Consider the following 19,711-nt stretch of genomic DNA (forward strand, 5'->3'; position numbering starts at 1 on the left):
TGACTGCACTTAGTGTAAGTTATGTTGTTGCCGAATATCTGTACTAGGTTGTGTGACATTAGCCTCTAGAGGGCAGTACATGTGATCATTACAAAGCTAATGAAAGGGAGTTCTACAAATTATTGAACAACTTACTATAACATTCTCGATATTTCATCTTTGATTATGAAGATATAAATAATAATAAAACACAGACCTACAAAAAAAAAGCTGCTGTCATAGTACCATACGGCCTGGCCTCAGAGAGCTAGGCATATAATTTGAACGTCTACATATTTAATTGTGATGAGGATGATATGATGATCGATGATGATGATATGATGATGATGATGATGATGATGATGATGATGATGATGATGATGATGATGATGATGATGATGATGATGATGATGCTGCTGATGATGATGATGGTGATGCGTACTCATAATAGTAATAATAATAATAATGATAAAAATAGTAATGATAACATGAATACTAAAAATGATACAAACGATAATAAATAAGGATAGGATCAATGTTGGCATTTTTTATAAACTGAAATACAATTGGCCGCTATAAGGGGTGGGATGGGGGGGGGGGGCGGGGGCGGGGGCGGAGGATGACATATTAGAAACGTCCACCAAAAGTGGAGTGTAAGCGTTGCTTAATGAATTGATAATTCACTGTGAAAGAACATATATTTGCCGGTACTGCCACCAAGAATTTGGGACAGGCCAGAAGCGCGGTTCTAGAAGACTAATTTGAGGGTAGGAGGGGGGGGGGGGGGCCGGGGGGAGTGAGGGCAAAATGTAGGGCTGAGCTTGAGCATCCCCCTCTTCCCTAATAAATCGCTTCTGGTTTATATACTATCATAATTCAATATGTACATCATATTGCGACTACTTTTTAAATAACATATTCAACAATTCATCATCGAGATCGCACGAGCTTGTTTAAATCATGCATGGAATCTAATTTGTACTACTAAAGCACACTTCTGATTTGAAAGACTAATATACAAGAAAGGACAGCTTAGAATGCAACATGTAACAGCAACAACAAAAAAGAAACAAACCAAAATTAAATAATTGACCCCCTCCCCCGACCATTCACTTAGAATGGGTAATTATTTATAGTGGGAATTTGTAGTCCTTATTTCGTAGTCCTAACACTTCTTTTTCATTTGTTGTTTATTGATGCAGAGAAATTGAAATCCACTGCCATGATCGAGTCATAAAAAGACCATTTTCTTTGTAATTGAAGTCACTCAAAAATAATTATGGAATCTGCTCCAATTATATTCATATGGAGTGATTCTTAAAATGGAATCAACTGCGGTTTGTTTCCACTAGCCAGTGAAATGTTTTCCTCTGATTGGTTTTAATCTAGCAAATCATAGAGAACTGTTAGAAAAGATGTGATCAAAAATTGTTAGAAAGTTTCACGATTTTACTGTTATTTTGGCCTTTTAGAAGTACCGGAGCCCCCAATTATAAGCCCCCTATAATTCTGGAAACCCGATGGCCCACCATTATACCCGCTGTTCAAAGGGAGAGAGAGAGAGAGAGAGAGCCGGGGGGGGGGGGGGGAGGGAGGAAAAAGGGACTGTAGTAATGTTTGGAAGGCCTTAATGAGTCTTGAAGGGGTGGGGGTGATTGCCTCCTGGATCCACCCGCGCATTGCATGTAAATAATAAAAAGCGTCTCACTTTGGGGTGGGGTGGGGGGGGGGGGGGGCAGGGGGGCGGGAGAGGGCGGCCGGGGGCTAGATAGGACTAGACTATATAGTAAACAATGGAGTTGGCCTCAGACAATTTTCGAAATCGTCATTGGAATCCCCCCTCAAGTCATTGATTTTGCATAAATTAACAGGAGAAAACATAAAAGAAGGTTTACATCGCTGGAATCCCCCCCCCCCCCCCCGTACATAAGGCCAATTGCTAGAAAACGACTGTAAATGAGACTATTTTATTGATGTCATTGTTGCGAAAATCTACGAATAATGCGGAACAAAATGGCGAAATCACCGGTTTTCATCCTCTTTTTGATAATTGTATCTGCTGGTCTGTTTGAGTGCTCTCTAAATCCGTACAAGACATTATCTGTTTCCAAATCAGCATCTCAGCCGGAGATTAAACGAGCTTACAAGAAGCTCGCTCGCGAATGGTAATGTGTACATGTCCATTTATTGTTGTCCCACGTACTCATAATCGTGTGTGTATGAGGTTTGTCCTGTTTTTGTGTGACGATTAATGATGCTGATGCGATCGATGCTGGGGCGGTGGCTTGTTAAGTGTAGTTTTAGTGGTGTGTGTATGTGTGCGTGGGGGAGGGGGGGGGGGGTAGGTGTCATAAGGCCCAAGCTAAGCTATGCCCACTGACTGTGGACTGCTAAATTACAAATTGTGTGTGCCTCTATCAAGCTGAGCTGAGTAGACTTTGTAAGTATTTCAAAGACAAAGCCAAAGGCAAAGCAAAGGATCAAATTTGAAATTATTGACATTATCATTTGCATCATCATTTGAGGTAGATCTAGTCTGTATAGATCTAGACGACCTCATAAATGAGGATATCCTTGTATACACGGACAAAACGCGTCCTTGAAAATAAGGACTTTTTAAAAAAAAACTTTGGCAGCGCATTGCAGCACTGGCGATGCAAAAAACAGATTCTGTGTAATAAAATACCCCCATTTCACCCTCTACTTTTATAGGTTGTCCATCTTCCTGAGGATTTATCGCTCATAACGTGACTGTCTCTGTTCAAAGTCCATGTAAAATGCATCAAGAAAATCATAGCGAAACCCATTTTCTTAGCATCGCTAAACGTGCGGATCAGAAATCAGAGTCGTCAGCAAAAATGTGGACGATCTTTATTTTTGCTGGGCGTCTGTCCGCGTTTACGAAGACGATCGTCGTTTGTGCGGACGGTCCTTATTCTCTGACCAGTTCCCCTACCGGTAAAGACTAAAAGGGGAACAACCCTTAAGATGGGCATTTGTAGTGTTGTTGTGGGGTTAAACCTATCATGGAATATTGAACTCAAATATGATATTTTTTATTATTTTTTGCATTTATAATAAAGAGAACAAATTATATATTTTATAGTAAGTAGAATCATTTATCTTTTAAAGAATCTGTCTTTTGAGTCATTTCCGATATGGCTTGATTGCTTTGCAGAAATCTTAAGCTTGACATGGTGTAAGAAGTGTTGTCATACTGCAAGTCAAATCTGCTTCTTTTTTATTTTTTAAAGATATTCTTAATTTTGCTCTTCTGACTTACCTCTAAATTTTCTCTCCTTATATCGCACAATTTAGGCATCCAGACAAAAGTGATGATCCTAATGCCTCCGATAAATTCATCAAGATCCAGCAATCATATGAGGTAACTATGCTGTTTAGTTCAGTTCAGTTCACTTTATTCAATAATTTCCTTAAAAATATACATATCTATAGGTAAACAAACATATAAAAGTTTCAAAATACTATCACTATATTGCATGAGAATAATATAAGCAGAGAAGACAAGAAGAACAAGAACGTTAAAGAAAGTCTTTGCTTTGGAGACAAAATAGAACGGCCGGGCCTTATGTAAAAGTCTGTCTCCAGTGATTATATCAAAATAACAGAATACTAATTACTACTGAACATTTTTTAGTAGAAAGAGTAAAAATTAAATAATGTACTTACGTTAACTCACATACACACACTCCTGTACACGCACGCACACACACACACACACACACCACCACCACCATCACACACACACATACACACACACACTGCATGATCTGTCTGATAGATATCAAAGTTATAGGTTATTGCACTAGTGAGTATTGTTGTAGTAAATACCATGTAATTAAATTGTACTAAATACAATGAATTGTAATGAAAAGAGAGAGAGAGAGAGAGACTATTAATTAAATATAATTCAAATTAAGATCAAATTGAGCGTGGCATGTCACATGAAGAAGTAACAAATTGTAGGAATTACATGTAGATTGGTGAAAGGAATGACTATACTATGAGAATAAACACTATGAATAATTTCCACTGCCATATAAATAAGAAATTCAGGATTTTACATTTGTGGCCCCAACTGATGGGCCTTACCTTCTATGCCATTCAATATTTTATTTAGAGTGCTGTTTGTTTCCCATGAAGATCTTTATATCAATCAGGAAATCCAACAACAAAATGTCACAGGTGTAAATTTAACTTAACTGTTCAGCAACAAAAATGTTCAAAAAGAAGAGAGATTGAAGAAGATGACAGGAAAAAAAAATAAATAGGCACTGTAAGAAAGGGAAGCATGTTTTTATGCCTCCGTTACGAAGTAGCCGGAGGCATTATGTTTTCGGGTTGTCCGTCCGTCCGTCCGTCCGTCCGTACGTCCGTACGTCCGTACGTCCGTACGTCCGTACGTCCGTCCGTCCGTCCGTACGTCCCGTTCTCGTGATCGCGTTATCTGAAGAACCGATTGATGGATTCCTGCCAAACTTTGGTCATGTATGTATCTTGCAGAGCCGATGAACTGATTAGATTTGGGGGTCACGAGGTCAAAGGTCAAAGGTCACAGGGCTCATTATGTATGCAAAAACAGCTCGTGATCGCGTTATCTGAAGAACCGATTGATGGATTCCTGCCAAACTTTGGTCATGTATGTATCTTGCAGAGCCGATGAACTGATTAGATTTTGGGGTCACGAGGTCAAAGGTCAAAGGTCACAGGGCTCATTATGTATGCAAAAACAGCTTGTGATCGCGTTATCTCAAGAACCGATTGATGGATTCCTGCCAAACTTAGGTCATGTATGTTACTTGCAGAGCCGATGAACTGATTAGATTTTGGGGTCATGAGGTCAAGGTCAAAGGTCATGCGGCTCATTATGTATGCAAAAATAGCTTGTGATCGCATTATCATTAGAACAGATTGATGGATTCCTGCCAAACTTAGATCATGTATGTATCTTGCAGAGCCAATGAACTGAGTAGATTCTTGGGTCATGAGGTCAAAGGTCAAAGGCTCATTATGTATGCAAAAATAGCTTGTGAACGCATTCTCATTAGAACTGACAGATGGATTACTATTTAACTCGGGACATCTTGTGGAGCCAATGAACTGAGTAGATGTTAGGGTCATGAGGTCAAAGATCAAAGGGTCATATATGTATATGAGAAATTGCTTGTAATCACGATATTCTGAGAACCTGTTAATGGATTACAATTGAACTTGAATTTGAAAAATTTCTTCTGTTTTGGTTTGTAAATTGCTCTATGACGGAGGCATCATTTCGACTGCGCGCAGTCGAAGTTCCATCTAGTTTTATCTTATATTATAGCATTATTACAGTGTATGTAAACAAGCTTCTAAATTCAGTATTTCAAATGTTTCAATTAGAAGGTAAATGCATCATTCATGACCATGTTTGTGTCTTGATTACAGATCTTGTCCGACGAAGCAAAGCGGAGAGAATATGACCAGTTTGGGATAGTGGATCCGCAGGAGAGTCAGCGCAGGCAACGCGATCCGTTTGCGGACCAATTTTTCCAGCAGAATAACAACTTTGGCGGGGGATTCAACTTCCACAACTCTGGAAACAACGACCCTCGCCGGGTGACTCTGTCAAGGCTGCAGGATGGCATCTTGCCTCAGAGCACAGACAAACCCTACCTGATCTTTGTGACTGGAAGCTTCTGCTTCAACTGCATGAACATCGAGAGGATGTGGTCCGACATTACTCCGGAAATCGAGTCATGGGGTAATAATAATAATAATAATAGTGAACATTTATAATGCGCCATGTCTGTCAAAAATGACACTCCTGACACAGTTGTGTGGAAATTGTATAATTGTGGGCATACGACCATAAAGTAATTTAAGAAAGAAATTAAATACACATAAGTTAAAGTTTAACATACTTCAGGACATAATGTGCAATAATAGAACAATACAATACAAAGCATATTACAATAATAAAAGATATATATTAAAGGGTAGTACAATGTAAGACATAATTAAGCAAACTAATATGTTGAAAACAGAAACTTTTTTAACAAAAACTTGAACTGTGAGTAGGAGTTCTCATTTCGGGTGAGGAGAATAAACAAGATAGGCTTTACATTAGGTGTTTAGGGTTTTATCCATCGCAATATAAAATTACATTGTTTAGATGGACATGGATGGATAAACCAGTGGTATCCTAACCCAGTCGTCTTACTTTATTATAAACCAAGCTTGTGTATGAACAAGTGTCCTTTCATAAGGCATTACTTCTTGATTATAAGGTCGAGGTCCCTCTTTTATGACTAATAGCTGTACATCACCTGATTGCTTTCATGTTTGTATTGAAGAATATACAATCAGATAAAAAATGGCATACTGAACTAAATGATTGTTCCACTGTCAACATACTTATCATCTCTGTAAATGTATATCCTGCTGAGTAAGTTTCAGTTACTTTGGCTTTTCCTGCAATGTCTTTAGACAATTCTTTCTTTATATATATATAGACCTAATTTTTTTGAATTTGTTGCTTACTTTGATGCACAATCCAGGTGTCGGTGTGGGATCGGTCAACATTGACAGTGACCGCAGGCTGGCCTCAGTGCTTGGTATACGTCATCGTCCAGCCATTGCGGGTATCATAAACGGTCAAGTGACGGACTATGGTCAAGGAAGTGTGACCTTGAAGGCCATGAGAGACTTTGTAGACAGGTTGCTGCCAAGCAGCCTTATTCAAGAGGTATGTCTTCATGTTATTTCTAGTACAGTAAAAGCTATAAAATTATGAAGGCCACTCAAGGGATATGAGAAAGCTGATCTTTGTAGGAAGTGTTGTTCTTTATCTTCAGGTTGTTACCAAGCAGCCTACATGTAGTTCAAGAGGCATAGTGTCATTGTATTTCTTGTCCAGTGAATCCTGCTTATAATAATAATCTTTTAAAGTCCAGTCCAAATTTTATTAAACCGAAACGGGAATTCTTTTTCCCCAATTGATCGTGAGCCCGGCAGCCACTGAGCAGCGCCAGATTGACGTTGCTCTATCCCTTATTGTTAAACGCCAAACAAGGTAGCAGCAACTCCCCTCTTTTAACGTCTTTTGGTATGACGCGGCCGGGGTTCGAACCCACGACCTCCCGGTTGTGAGGCGGACGCTCTACTGACTGAGCCAACACTCCGGTGTAAAAGACCATTAAAGAGAAACAAAGAAATGTGGGTCTTACACATAGGCGGTCTTTATGTTCAGGTTTCTATAATAACAGTGAAATCAAAGACCACTCAACAGAGTCAGATAATTGTTCTCTATAGGCAGGTGGTCTTTATGTACAGGTTTCTAATAGACAAGTTTCTATGAACATTTTTGTTCAAGAGAAACAAAAAGTGTTGTCTTTCAGTCATGCATGTAAAGAGTGGTGAAGTTTTAGAAATTCTCAATTTGTTCTTCATTTTCCAAAAGAGCATCAAAAATAATGTCCAAACCTCATTAACCAATTGAATATATTAAGTATTGGCTGAGAAATGACCATCTGAATATATATATTTCCTATAGGAACTCAGTGTTATTTGCTCTGGCTCGTGATGGTAATTCTAAAATTTGATTTTTTTTCTTTTTTATGACGTCACAGCTTCGGTACTCTATAGCAGGAGAAAGGCAACAACCTATAAATTTCTGTGTCGTCTTTGTAGTGCAGTGATTTATTTCATAACCACGGAATACAGACTACATTTCTACTTCTTCTCATTTACAGGTCCATAATAACAACTACGAAGACTTCTTTGCCAACTTCTACAATGAGAACAAGCCCCGGGTCCTGCTCTATTCCCGGAACCGAGACATTCCCATCATCTTCAAGGTCGGTGTTTTTGCCTTCAGGGAGCACCAGACGTTCGGCTTTACCTCTGCCAAGTATTCCAACACAGACGGGGTTCTAAAGCACGTTGGGGTGCAGCACAGGACGGGGAAGGTGTTGGTGTTTAAGGAGAATATCAAAGAGAGTGTGGATATGGTTGAGGTAATATCATTATTTAACGTTACCATAACGCTATTAATAATGATAATATTAATGATAATAATAGTGTAAACTTATAGAGCGCACACACCATCCAGGGACGCTCATGGTGCTAGCTCAGCAACAGTCCTCTTAAATCCCTGTACATGTATAAAGACAGGGCTCAACGCTACGCTGGTCTTGCACTCATAGATACACGAAACGTTCTCAGGAGTCTGTGGCATACAGTGTCTAATATTATTGACTCCTGGGCCCCATTTCTGCGCTCACAGCATTCAAGGAATTCCTTCCTACCGGTACCCATTTAACACCTGGGTGGAGAGTGGCAAATATAGATTAATATCTTACCAAAGGACATTAGTGCCGGAATTGATAGTAATGTTGACATTTGATACTTTTCTTGCTGTACAGGAGAAACATATGACCTTGGAAGCACTGACTCATTTACTGAACTACAACAAATACCTCTACCTTCCGAGGCTCTCCTCCCAAACTCTCTTTGAAGAAATGTGTCCAGAGACTCCAAATCTGGTAGGACGAAAGTAAGTACTGGATCGGTCCTTTCCAAATCGGCACACTAGATTGTATCAGTATAGAAGCAGTAGAAGTACAAAGCAGTTGTTACACAAAGGGTGATTAAGTAGCGAAAATGAAAAGTCAAAGTAAAAATCCCAAGACAGTGAAGAAAACTCATGGATTGATGTCCTTTTGAGAATGGAACAACGTAATGTAAGGTCTAAGCTAATAACAGGTTGACTGTATTCTGCCCTGGTCCCTGTTTTCACAAAACTTGTTATCAAAAAGCAAGTTACGTTTATTGTTATAAGCTACTGAAATCCATGCATTTGATTGGCTGTGAGCAGATTTGTCATAGATCTGTGGCAGTTGTAACAATTTTTTTGAAACAGGGCTCAGATTGTTTTGTGAAGACAAGAGGGGGAGGAATTACTCGGCCCCATCTTTAATATAAAGGTTGGATATTTTCGCTTCTTATTTGCGATTGATATCAATCATAAATATGTACATATGAGGTATGAGACTGCAAACTTGTGATTGTGATTGTGATTGTGTCCCGTTTTGTAATTCTGTTCTCTTTGTATATTTGGATTATTTAGACACTTTAAAAGGGTTTATGAAACTATGTTATTATATCTATTTTACTGTGATCATTAGGACACTTTCAAATTATTTATGAAAATAATGTTTATATTTCATTCTTGGGAACCTACAAAAACAAGCTATGCTTTCCAGTAGGTTCCTGTTTCATTTTATAATTTTGAACTTACTTTGTCAACTATGTTCTTTATTGTGCAATCAATTGATATATGAAATGGAATAAATTCGAATCAATCAAGAACAACACAAACAAAAAATAAATATAATAGGGCTGCGACGAGTAGTCAAATGCTCGAGTAACCACACGGTTGACAACTACTCGAGTACAATTTCTCTTACTCAAATATTCGGCCGCAAAAAAAAAAAAAAATGTATCAAGCACTGTCAAACTCACCACTCAGAAACTGGGACCAAATGTCCAGATTTCTGTTTGGACTTGGAGGAAAATGGATTATTCTGCCATCTTTGGTTTTTAAAACAGCATTGTTTACTGTTATTATTATTATTATTAAATTGGCGCTTTCAACTGCAACTCAAAGTAAAATTGCCTGCGTTTTCGGCGATGGACTTGGGATACTGCTCCAGGGTGGCAACAAAAAAAAATAAAAAATAAAAAATAATAAAAAAATAAAAAAAATAAAAAAAATTCAAAAAAGTTATAAAAAAACATAGCGTCCGATTATTTGAGTATTCGCTTGTAAGCCTGGGAGTTTACTCGGGTACCTCATTACACTGTTGTGCACAGCCTTAAAAAATAATGTGTCTCTATTTCAGATTGTGCGTCATCCAGATCACAAAGGCCACTCCGGAGCACGAGCCGTTCCGAGCTTCGTTCAGAGACATGGTGATGAGTACGCCCTCATGGCCCCATGAAGCCAAGATGACTTACATGCTGTTTGAGAATCAGGAGCAAGTAGCAGCAGCAATGGAAGGGTTAATGGTGGAGGTCCAGCATGCAGTTCCAGTAAGTCCTTCATCATTAATTCATTCATTATACGTTAAAGCCTGTCTGCACTAGTTTGGCCAGGGGGGAATTAGACCTCCCTGCAATGTCACTGACTGGTGGTTATCTCGTCAAATCAGCTCTCAATTAAGATAAGAAAAGGAGGATCATGGGGGACCAACATGGTCCTACATGCTGTTCCAGTAAGTCCTAAATAATTTTGACCCTGTTTGAAGAATACTTAATTACTTTAGTTTGTGTATTGTTTTATTTTGGAATGTTTACACAATTTGTGCGATTGTTGTTACATTGGTGTGCAAGAGAAGTTTGTTTTATCTTGTAGACTGGTTGTAATTCAGCCAGAATCTGTATTTTAATGAACCATAGAATAATTTGGTATTAGTTCATTCTTTATGTGTTAAGTTTTGATTGCCGGCCAGTTGGCTCATAAACTGACTTGCTTCATTTGTAGATTAGCACACGTATCAGGCAAGTTTATTTTATTAACAATAATAATACTCTGCTTTTATATAGCGCGAATTACAATTAGGTCTGTTAGCGCTTACAAACTTTGGAGATTATTACCCTGGCTTTAGCTGTGCTGCCATTACGGTGCTCTAGCATTTCAAGGAATTAATTTCTGCCGGGTACCCATTTACATCGATCTGGCGCTGCTCAGTGGCTGCCGGGCTCATGATTAATTGGGCAAAAAGAGTTTCCATTTTTTAGTTTAACTTAATAAAATTTGGAGTGGACTTTAAAAGATTATTATTATTATGGGATGATGGGTTCTGCATCCATGTTTTGAAGGTCCTTGGAATGGTACATACTTTGTATCAATTGAACCTTCTTTAACAGTAGAAGGTAAATTTAATAGATGACCTCTTTTTTCCAGGCCGTTTTGCTAGGTGCACCAAATATCTATGAAAAGCTTAATTTCATATACTCCCTTGATGCTTAAAGTAGCTGTGTGAATCTTTATCCTTCAGTCAGGTGGCGCTAGCTGCACTGCTGTGGCCATCACAAGTTTATGCCATCCATCTCTGTCTGCTGATGCTCTTGTGTCCTCTGAAAGCTTTTTCCCTGTCCATATGTGGATGTCTTTCAACCAGGAACAGCATGTCTGCCTCTTCCTGGCCTGGCTTCCACTGTTCCTGTTACAAGGGTCTTTCCAAGACCATCTCTCCTCACTAGATGGCCAAAAATCTTTATAAAAGATGAAATTGATCAGCTGTTTGTGTATATTTACTTGTCAAGTAATGGAAAGTGCCAAATACATCTACATGTTTCTAAATTTATCTTTTCATCCTAGGTTGCAATTGTTTGGAGACAGCGAGGGAACCAGATCCGCCACGCCTGGCTACCCGACGGTTGGGAGGGCCAAGACATCACATTGGAGCGAAGAGGGATCAAAGAGTTCCTCTACAGACTCAACGATGGAACTTCCAAGTTTGCCCACAAAGGGATCCTACCACAGTTCAACGATGAAAATGCTCCGGTAAATGAAGTGGTTCTTATTTAGTGGTGGATTAAGGGGTAAGGGGGGGGGGTGCCCCTTCCAAATCCAAATTACACACAAATAAATGTGCCCCCTCTTTGAGCCCCCTGGCACCAAATCTAAACCACTAGTTCTTGAGATAGTTCAGAAAGTTGAGTCTTGTAATTGTTCATGAGTATTCAAGAAAGTTGAAGTCTTGTAATTGTTCACGGATATTCAAGAAAGTGGAGTCTTGTAATTGTTCATGAATATTCAAGAAAGTGGAGTCTTGTAATTGTTCATGAATTTTCTAGAAAGTGAAGTCTTGTAATTGTTCATGAATATTCTTGAAAGTTGAGTCTTGTAATTGTTCATGCATATTTAAAAAAATTATTTCATGAGTCTGCTTTTTCAGCATCTGTACCAAAACAAAATAAAAATCGGGACTATAAGGGGCTTGCTTTCCACCCTCTTGACGTAATAAAAACAAAAAAGGGTTATCCATGAAATATTTTTCTAGACCTCCAAAACATGTCCTCCATGGTGAAATGTGATTTGATGATGTAACTTCTATTCTGTCTTTTATTATTTTGCAGGCTTGGCCAATTCGGAAATTCAGAGAGTTGACGCAAAAGATGACGGACCTGTATAATGCAGCATACAACTTCATATTTGGTTCATCTTGGTAAGCGGCTTTTGAAGTGATCTTTATTCAAACGTACATTTGCTAGTATTTAAAAGGATTTACGTACATATAGTGATACCCCATAGTTTGATAGAATACAGTAAGTTGTAGGAACAAATTTGAGAGTTTCCCAAATGCAGTTATAATGTTTTCTGATTGGATTATTAATGTTGAGCCCTTCGGTGTCATTAGCAGTGACTTCATTTCAACCTGGTGTGTATTTGTGTTGATGATTGTTTGTTTGTTTTTGACAAACAGTAGCTTACATATCTTCTGAAGCATAAAACAACTACATACAGTACTGTACAATCCCCCTTTTGTGCTGCAGGAGAGACAAAGACTTACTTTTAAAAAAAAGTGGCAATTGAAAAAATATTATTGAATGAGTGGTATAATGGGGGATAATTAAAACGTTCTTTATATATTGATTCTCTTAAGATATCATATTTTGATTTAATTCTCTTTCATCCAAACATGTATAGCAGTAATTATTATATACCTCACTTAAGAAATCCAGCCATCTGATTGGTTGAAATTGCATTCATAAACTTTAACTATTTCTGTAAAATTCCCCGTAACCATGGTTAAAGCAGTTCTAAAATCCCAGTAACCATGGTTACAGGGAAAATAGTTCAGTCTCCATGGTTATCCCATAGGTTTACATGTTAAAAAATGGTCTGAGCGATCGAGGATACCGTACGTGTGCGAAGAATTGGTCGGTAATTTCAATACAATTGAATCTCGATCGATCTTACCGACAATTTTTTATCTTGCATTGTTGACATGAAGACGAAAATAAACTTTCAAAAACAAAAAAACAAACATCTGCCGATAGATCTTGATCTAAGTTCGTGCCAATATGCATTGCAAAAGTAAAAGAAGGGCCCGTTTAATGGAGCAGCCGCGAAGCATCCACCACGCGAAGCCGTTTTCAATCCATTTTAATGTATATATTAGAGAAAACTGCTCAGTAAGGTAACAGAGCGCGATGGCCGAGCGGTTTAAGGCGGTGATTTTAGTTACATCACCTTCTGTACGCAAGAAATCGAATCCCATCTTCGACAAAAGTTTTTTTAATTTTTAATTTTTATTTTTTTTATTTTTTCGGCATATAAAAGTATTAATGACTGCTTTAATATTCGAGAAATAGTTGTTTTTATATGCTCTCGGGAAGGTTAGGATTGTGCTATTGCCCGAGGCGTGCCGAGGGCAATAGCCCAATTCTAACCTTCCCTTGAGCGTATAAAAACAACTATTTCTCTCAAAGCAGTCATTAATACTATACTAATGTCTGTCCGTAAACTAGGTGTTGTAGTGAGGGATAATTGAATGTACTTTATCTACTGACTCTAATAAGATATTTGATATTAATCACCAAGTATTTTCTTTCAATCATACAGGGAGAGCAGTAGTCTTCTGATGCTCATGATGGTGATCTACTTCGGGTGCTTTGTCTTAGCTTTCCTTGGTCTATTTGGAGGAAGGTAAGAGAACATTACCATGGCGATGTCAATGTTGATGACTTTGGTGCTGTTGATGACTGTGATTGGTGTGAGGGAGTTGTTGAATGAAGACAATTTGGTAATGTTTATTCAAGTTCTTTAGAAGGAGATAGGAATTTTAATTAGGATGCAAGTTATGAGGGCAGTCAGAAGGATGGAGGAGGTGGTGGTGCTGGAGGAGGAGGAGGAGGAGGAGGAGGAGGAGGAGGAGGGGGAGGAGGAGGAGGAGGAGGAGGGGGAGGAGGGGGAGGGGGAGGGGGAGGAGGAGGAGGAGGGGGAGGGGGAGGGGGAGGGGGAGGGGGAGGGGGAGGGGGAGGGGAAGGGGGTGGTGATGAAAATAAAAAGTGTGTCATCAGCATGACGTGTGTGTCCCTTGCAAATGTGAAGCTTGTTCAATTGAATCTGTTTCCTTGCTTTAAAAAAAAAAGTAACAATATATTGCAGTGACTTTTAATTCCCCAAAATTGCATTTCAGCAAAGAACCAAAGGAAGCGAGCCAAGAAAACAATGAGGGAGGTGAAAGGTCACAGCCACGAGCCAAGCGGTGAGTAGAATGCTGAACCTTCCTTCTTGGTATTTTGCTTGTGATCACGTTTCAGAGGCTATGTATATCAGGGGTCTTTCTATAAAAGATCTTGGTCGACATGAGTACACAAACCTGACAGAGAGGCAGAGAAATTCAACACATTGTACATGTACATGGTTATCTTGTTATGCTTATTATATGGTACAATTAACGAAAATATGAATTTCTAAAAATGTTAATATCCTCTGTGTACAGCTTTAGTACAGGAACCCTCTGGTCCCCTTAGCCAATGGGTTAATCTGAACATATCACTCTTTGATGCTGCTTGTAATTGTGGGCTTGCATGGTCATGTAGATATACAGTAGGCTTGCGGGTGCACCATGTGAGAGAGATAGTCAACCTGTTTGAAACGTCGAGCCACTCATCCTCTCCAAGCGCTATAGTTCTCCTTAGAACTATATGCTAAGAAAGATAACACACCCCCAAGAAAGATTACTGAGTCAGAGTCCTTTTCAGGACTCCTCAATCCTCTCTCTCTCTCTCTCTCTCACATGGTGCACCCGCAAGCCTACTGTATATCACTCTTTGTATTTCAGGAGTGTTTCAATGAAAAAGCTTGGTCGACACAAGTACGCAAACCTGATAGAAAGGAAGAGGAGCTAATAGTAGATCTTATCCTGCAATAGATACAGTCAAACCTGTCTACAGCGACCGCCCAAGGGAAACAAAATATGTGCTTGTTGTAGACAGGTGGTCTTTGTAGACAGGTTCCTTCAGTACATGTTTCAATGAGAAACCATTTTCAAGGGAAACAAAAAAAGTGCTTGTTGTAGACAGGTGGTCACTAAAGCAGGTTGACTGTATATCTATCTTGTAATACATCTGGTACAAAAAGAGGACCTACCCAAGAAGTTCATTCTAATGTCCCTGTTTGCTGCTATACTTAATTTGACATTGAACTCTTTTGTATTTCAGGAGTGTTTCAATGAAAGAGCTTGGTCGACACCCATACACAAACCTGATAGAGAGGAAGAGGAACTAATAGTATCTTATCCTGTTATATATACATATACTGTACATGTATATATATATATTTTGTGATACATCTGGTACAAAAAAAAGGACCTACATGTACTCAAAGAAGTTCACTCGAATGTCCATTTTTGCTGCTATTCTTAATTTGACCTTGAACTCTTTTGTATTTCAGGAGTGTTTCAATGAAAGAGCTTGGTCGACACGAGTATGCAAACCTGATAGAGAGGAAGAGGAACTCGTGGCATCTCATCCTGCTGGTGAAAGATTCTTCGAGATCATCACTCTGCCAGCAGCTTTTCAAAGAACTGGGAAGTTATCCATTACGGTAGGTCCTCAATATCTGTACATTTTATTAATAGTAAACCTTACCTGTTTGTAGATACTCATAGGAGACAAGAATTTTGATTGATAATAATGATAATAATGAGTCCATTTATGTAGTGCAGCTACTACATGAATATATTCTACTGCGCTTAAAGGGATTAGGTAACTTTGTCTCAGATTCTGAAACAAAATCCTGGATTTAGCTCATGCTGCAATGATAATTATAAACCTTTAGGTCAGTCAGGAACCCCTTGACTGTTACAAGCCAAGCACCTGTCTGATTATCAAGATATTTATGATTGGAAATTGAAATTCAAAAATTTGTTTTCCTAACGGTTTTTATAACACTACAGTCTATTGGGGAAAATGAGTCTGGTATAGTAAAACAGGTCACTCAAAGATTTTACTTTTTTAAGGCAGTTATCATTTTGAAGCGCAATTTTTTTAGAGCTTCAATATTACACCATATCACATACACTAATAACACGTGGGTCATGCATCTCAGATTAAACATTGTTTAACGATGCCTTTAATACCAAGGTATTATGTTTATTACCTTGTACGTAGCTGAGCTGCCATTAGAAGGCGCTAAAGCATTCAAGTAATTTTTTTCTCGTACCAGGTACTCATTTTGACCTGGGTGGAGTGGCAAATATAGATTAATGACTTGCCGAAGAACATTAGTGTCGCGGTGGGAGTCGAACCACAAATCATGTGATCCACAGTCAGGTGACATATCTGCTAGACCACAACACTTCTATGGGCAAGCGGTTTTCTCATCAGGTTCAATTTAATACAGTGTCAATAATAATTCAGGAAAAATTAAGTAATCAGCCCTCAGACAATAACATGTTTCTCCTTAAAGGGGAACTCCACCCTGATATTAAGTTGGTTTTGATAGAAGCAGAAAATAAGAGGAACAAGTCAGCAGGGAAAGTTGAGCAAAATCAGAATAAAAAAAAGAAAGTTCTGATTTTTTGAAGTTGCGACCAATAAAACACAAATTGACAGCTTTGTGACGTATCTTGCGAGCTCCTCTCCCATTCGGGCTGTACAGAAAATAACATTTACTTTCATTTTCTTAGTTTTTATAATGGAATAGATTTGTTTTATACAGGTAAAAAAACATATTTGACTGGAAATTTTCTTCAGGGCAAAAATAAAAATTTCAGATTTTTGTGAGTTCAAAGATCACTCCAGTAACTATTAGCCCTCCCTAGGTGCTAGTCATCTGGGATGAACATCCATTGTTCGAGGATATTTTGTTGCCGATGCCTTTGCCCTTCATTTTATACATGCACTATATCTGAATTGGTGCACTGTTTTATTTACAAAACTGAAGAAAGAGTTTGTGTTATAAGATATATATTCCTACAGACTGTCCTTCCTTGTAACTTTAAAGGTATAGACCAGTTCTGGTCATGCTATTGCATTGTGAAAGAAACGTTGTGGAAACGTTCAAAAAAGGTTGATCATCTAGCATATAAGTATTGGTGTGCACTGCAAGGTTCTGGAATCATCAAAATGATAAGAAATTTGGCCCAGTCTTGGTGAAGTTACAAGCACTGTAGACAGAAAGATGTATATGGGACTACGCTATATCTATCCAGGCCGGATAGATATGATAATTTACCAAATATATCAATTAGTAGGCAGTTTCCCGGCAAAATTTGTATCATCACGTATTAGTCAAAACATATTCTTTCACATGATTGGTAATAAGAGCTTCCATTTCATTTTTTGAGAGGGGGGCATTTCGAAAACTGGTCTATACCTTTAAACGAGTTGTTTTTAATCTTCTACCTCTCTTATCTGTTCTGTTTTCCACTTTACGTCCAGCTTGCCTCTGAACTTTGTTAGCATCGACAAGCAGACGTTCTGGTATCGTACCCTAGTCCCTGGAAAGGAGGTCGGGACCATTCTTGCCATCCGACCTTCCAAGAAGCAATACTCCGTGTTCAATCCCACCACTGCGCCAAAGTCCTCCTCGGACCGCGACCCTCACCTCCGGCATCGTCACGGCGACAGCGGAGAAATGGATACAGACTTTATAGGTTTCAATGATAGCGACGATGAGGGGGCCAGGAGGAATGGAGTAGGAGGAGGAGGAGGAGGGGTGAATATCTTTCACGGGTTCTGCCTATGGTTAGATCGCTTACAAGACGGAGAGCTGCGGAAGATGGACGTAGCGGAATGGCCAAACATGGACTGAATTTTGACAGTTTTTGTATCTATCTTCTAAGAGGTATAGTGTGTGCAATTGAAAACAATCTGCAACCCAGGTGCCAATATGTGTCAACAAATACTGGTATGAGGTTGCAACATCATTAAAGCTCCTAATAGTGTACAGGGCTGTGCCTTGTGGTCACTGATGGTCAAATCAAAAAGCATATACAGATAACAACTAAATTATTCATACCCTTACCAAGTTTTGTAATTTTTTTAAGTACATATATGTGAAAAATTGATTTTCCCCAATTTATGTCTCTTGAGAATGTGACAGAGAATTCAAGTTTACATCTAAAAGTATTCAACAAAGGCTTTAATTCAACTAGACTACCGCTCATTCTTAAGTTTTGAAACACGCAAAAATTATCCAATTTTCAAGGGGTTTGAATAATTAAGGTGTTAACTGTAAAAAATCTTGTAACCTCGAAACAGCTCTGTGAAAATTGTATCCACTGTCTTTGTTTTATTGTACTTCTAAGAGGAAGGAACACAAAATACATGGTATTTTGAACTCAACAGCATAGGATTATTGAAGAAGAATATTGCATTGAGGAGGTATTTTAGATAGTCCGCAAATATGTGGTTAACTGATGGTGTCCATGAATTCTCCCCTGGGGAACCCTGCAGGATCTGTTAATGGTGTTGGGATATGAATCAGGGCAATCTCAAAAGAGAGCACGTTCAGGGTATTCTAAAGGTCCAAATGAATTATCATCTTTTCCTCCTCAAGTTGGCAACAATTATTTGTATTTTTACTCTCTCATATTTGAAAAATAAAGATAAAAATTCATATGGAATGAAACGGTGTGAATGAAAATGACAAAATATCAACAAGAAATTGCCCATTTGTACATGAAAATAGTTGATATAAATTGTCAACAATGTATTGCCTATTTAGAGAGTGCAATGGTCATCTTCTATTAAATCACTCTTATTCGTTCTTATTCGTACGCAGCACGATGTTCTGCAACAGAAATGGATTTTAAAATTTCAGCAATTTTGGAACTTTCCGCTCATGTACAATTTGTAATTCAGAGCATTCTGGATCCAAAGATCAAAATAGGCTGTCACTAATAGGTAACACTAAATTGCTTTGGATGAAGACTGTCATGGTCGAGTGGATACGTCCTCGGACTGTGGATCACAAGGTTCGCGGTTCGAGTCCCGCTGCGGCACTAATGTCCTTTGTCCAGACATTAATCTACATTTGCCACACTCGACCCAGGTCAGGTAAATGGGTACCTTAGGATTATTCCTTGAAATACACTGTGTACAGATAACGGCTGCCAGAGCTAAAGCTAGGTTAATAATTACCAAAGCTCTTTAAAAGCACATAGGGACATTATAATAATGATAATAATTATTATTATTATAGTATACTAAAGGAGATCAATAAGGGGGCGGAAGGCTTTGAGGTATGCATAGCAATTGATGTACATTTGACAACTCATTTATAATTTGATGTTATCTCTAATTTTCAATTAGACAGCTGAGAGCATGAATGATGTTCTTTTTTTTTTTTACACATTTTGATACTGAATATTAATTTGTAGTTGATTTGTAAATTGTATCACATTGTCAGTTTCTTGTCTCTTCAACAGCATTATTATTGTGTTTTCTGGGATGTATGTGTTGATTGTAATTTTTAATGGCTACACTTGTCATCGCAGCAAAAACAAAGTGTAAGAGATATAAATTTCCTGTTTAGAAAGATGAGTGTACAGCCATGAAAACAGCTGCAACCTTCCATGGCTGCTTGACCAAGAAAAGCAGGGCCGTGTTTTATAAAACCTGGTATCAATAACAAATGCTAAATTTCTATGGCAAATTTGTTAAGATATGTCTCACAAGTTTTCATAATGGCTGGGTTATTCTACTAGGA

The 19,711-nt window shown here is 38.4% G+C and overlaps 1 protein-coding gene across 2 annotated transcripts; it reads left to right on the forward strand.

Annotated features, from left to right (window-relative positions):
- Positions 1–1,921: 1,921 nt before the first annotated feature.
- Positions 1,922–18,883, forward strand: LOC582790 (dnaJ homolog subfamily C member 16). 2 transcript variants are annotated; one of them, XM_030986942.1, is made up of 13 exons: positions 1,922–2,144; positions 3,298–3,364; positions 5,425–5,740; positions 6,537–6,724; positions 7,731–7,994; positions 8,403–8,533; positions 9,882–10,071; positions 11,363–11,548; positions 12,124–12,212; positions 13,613–13,696; positions 14,190–14,258; positions 15,449–15,601; positions 17,440–18,883. In XM_030986942.1, exons 1-13 carry the CDS (start codon positions 1,981–1,983, stop codon positions 17,810–17,812), a joined length of 2,274 nt encoding a protein of 757 aa, XP_030842802.1. In that variant the 5' UTR covers positions 1,922–1,980; the 3' UTR covers positions 17,813–18,883. The 2 variants fall into 2 exon arrangements, with proteins under 2 accessions (XP_030842802.1, XP_030842803.1); XM_030986943.1 differs by having other exon boundaries at positions 15,452–15,601.
- Positions 18,884–19,711: the final 828 nt, after the last annotated feature.

The sequence above is a fragment of the Strongylocentrotus purpuratus genome, unplaced genomic scaffold (assembly GCF_000002235.5).
Source record: "Strongylocentrotus purpuratus isolate Spur 01 unplaced genomic scaffold, Spur_5.0 spur5_scaffold_16, whole genome shotgun sequence".
Taxonomy (NCBI): domain Eukaryota; kingdom Metazoa; phylum Echinodermata; class Echinoidea; order Camarodonta; family Strongylocentrotidae; genus Strongylocentrotus; species Strongylocentrotus purpuratus.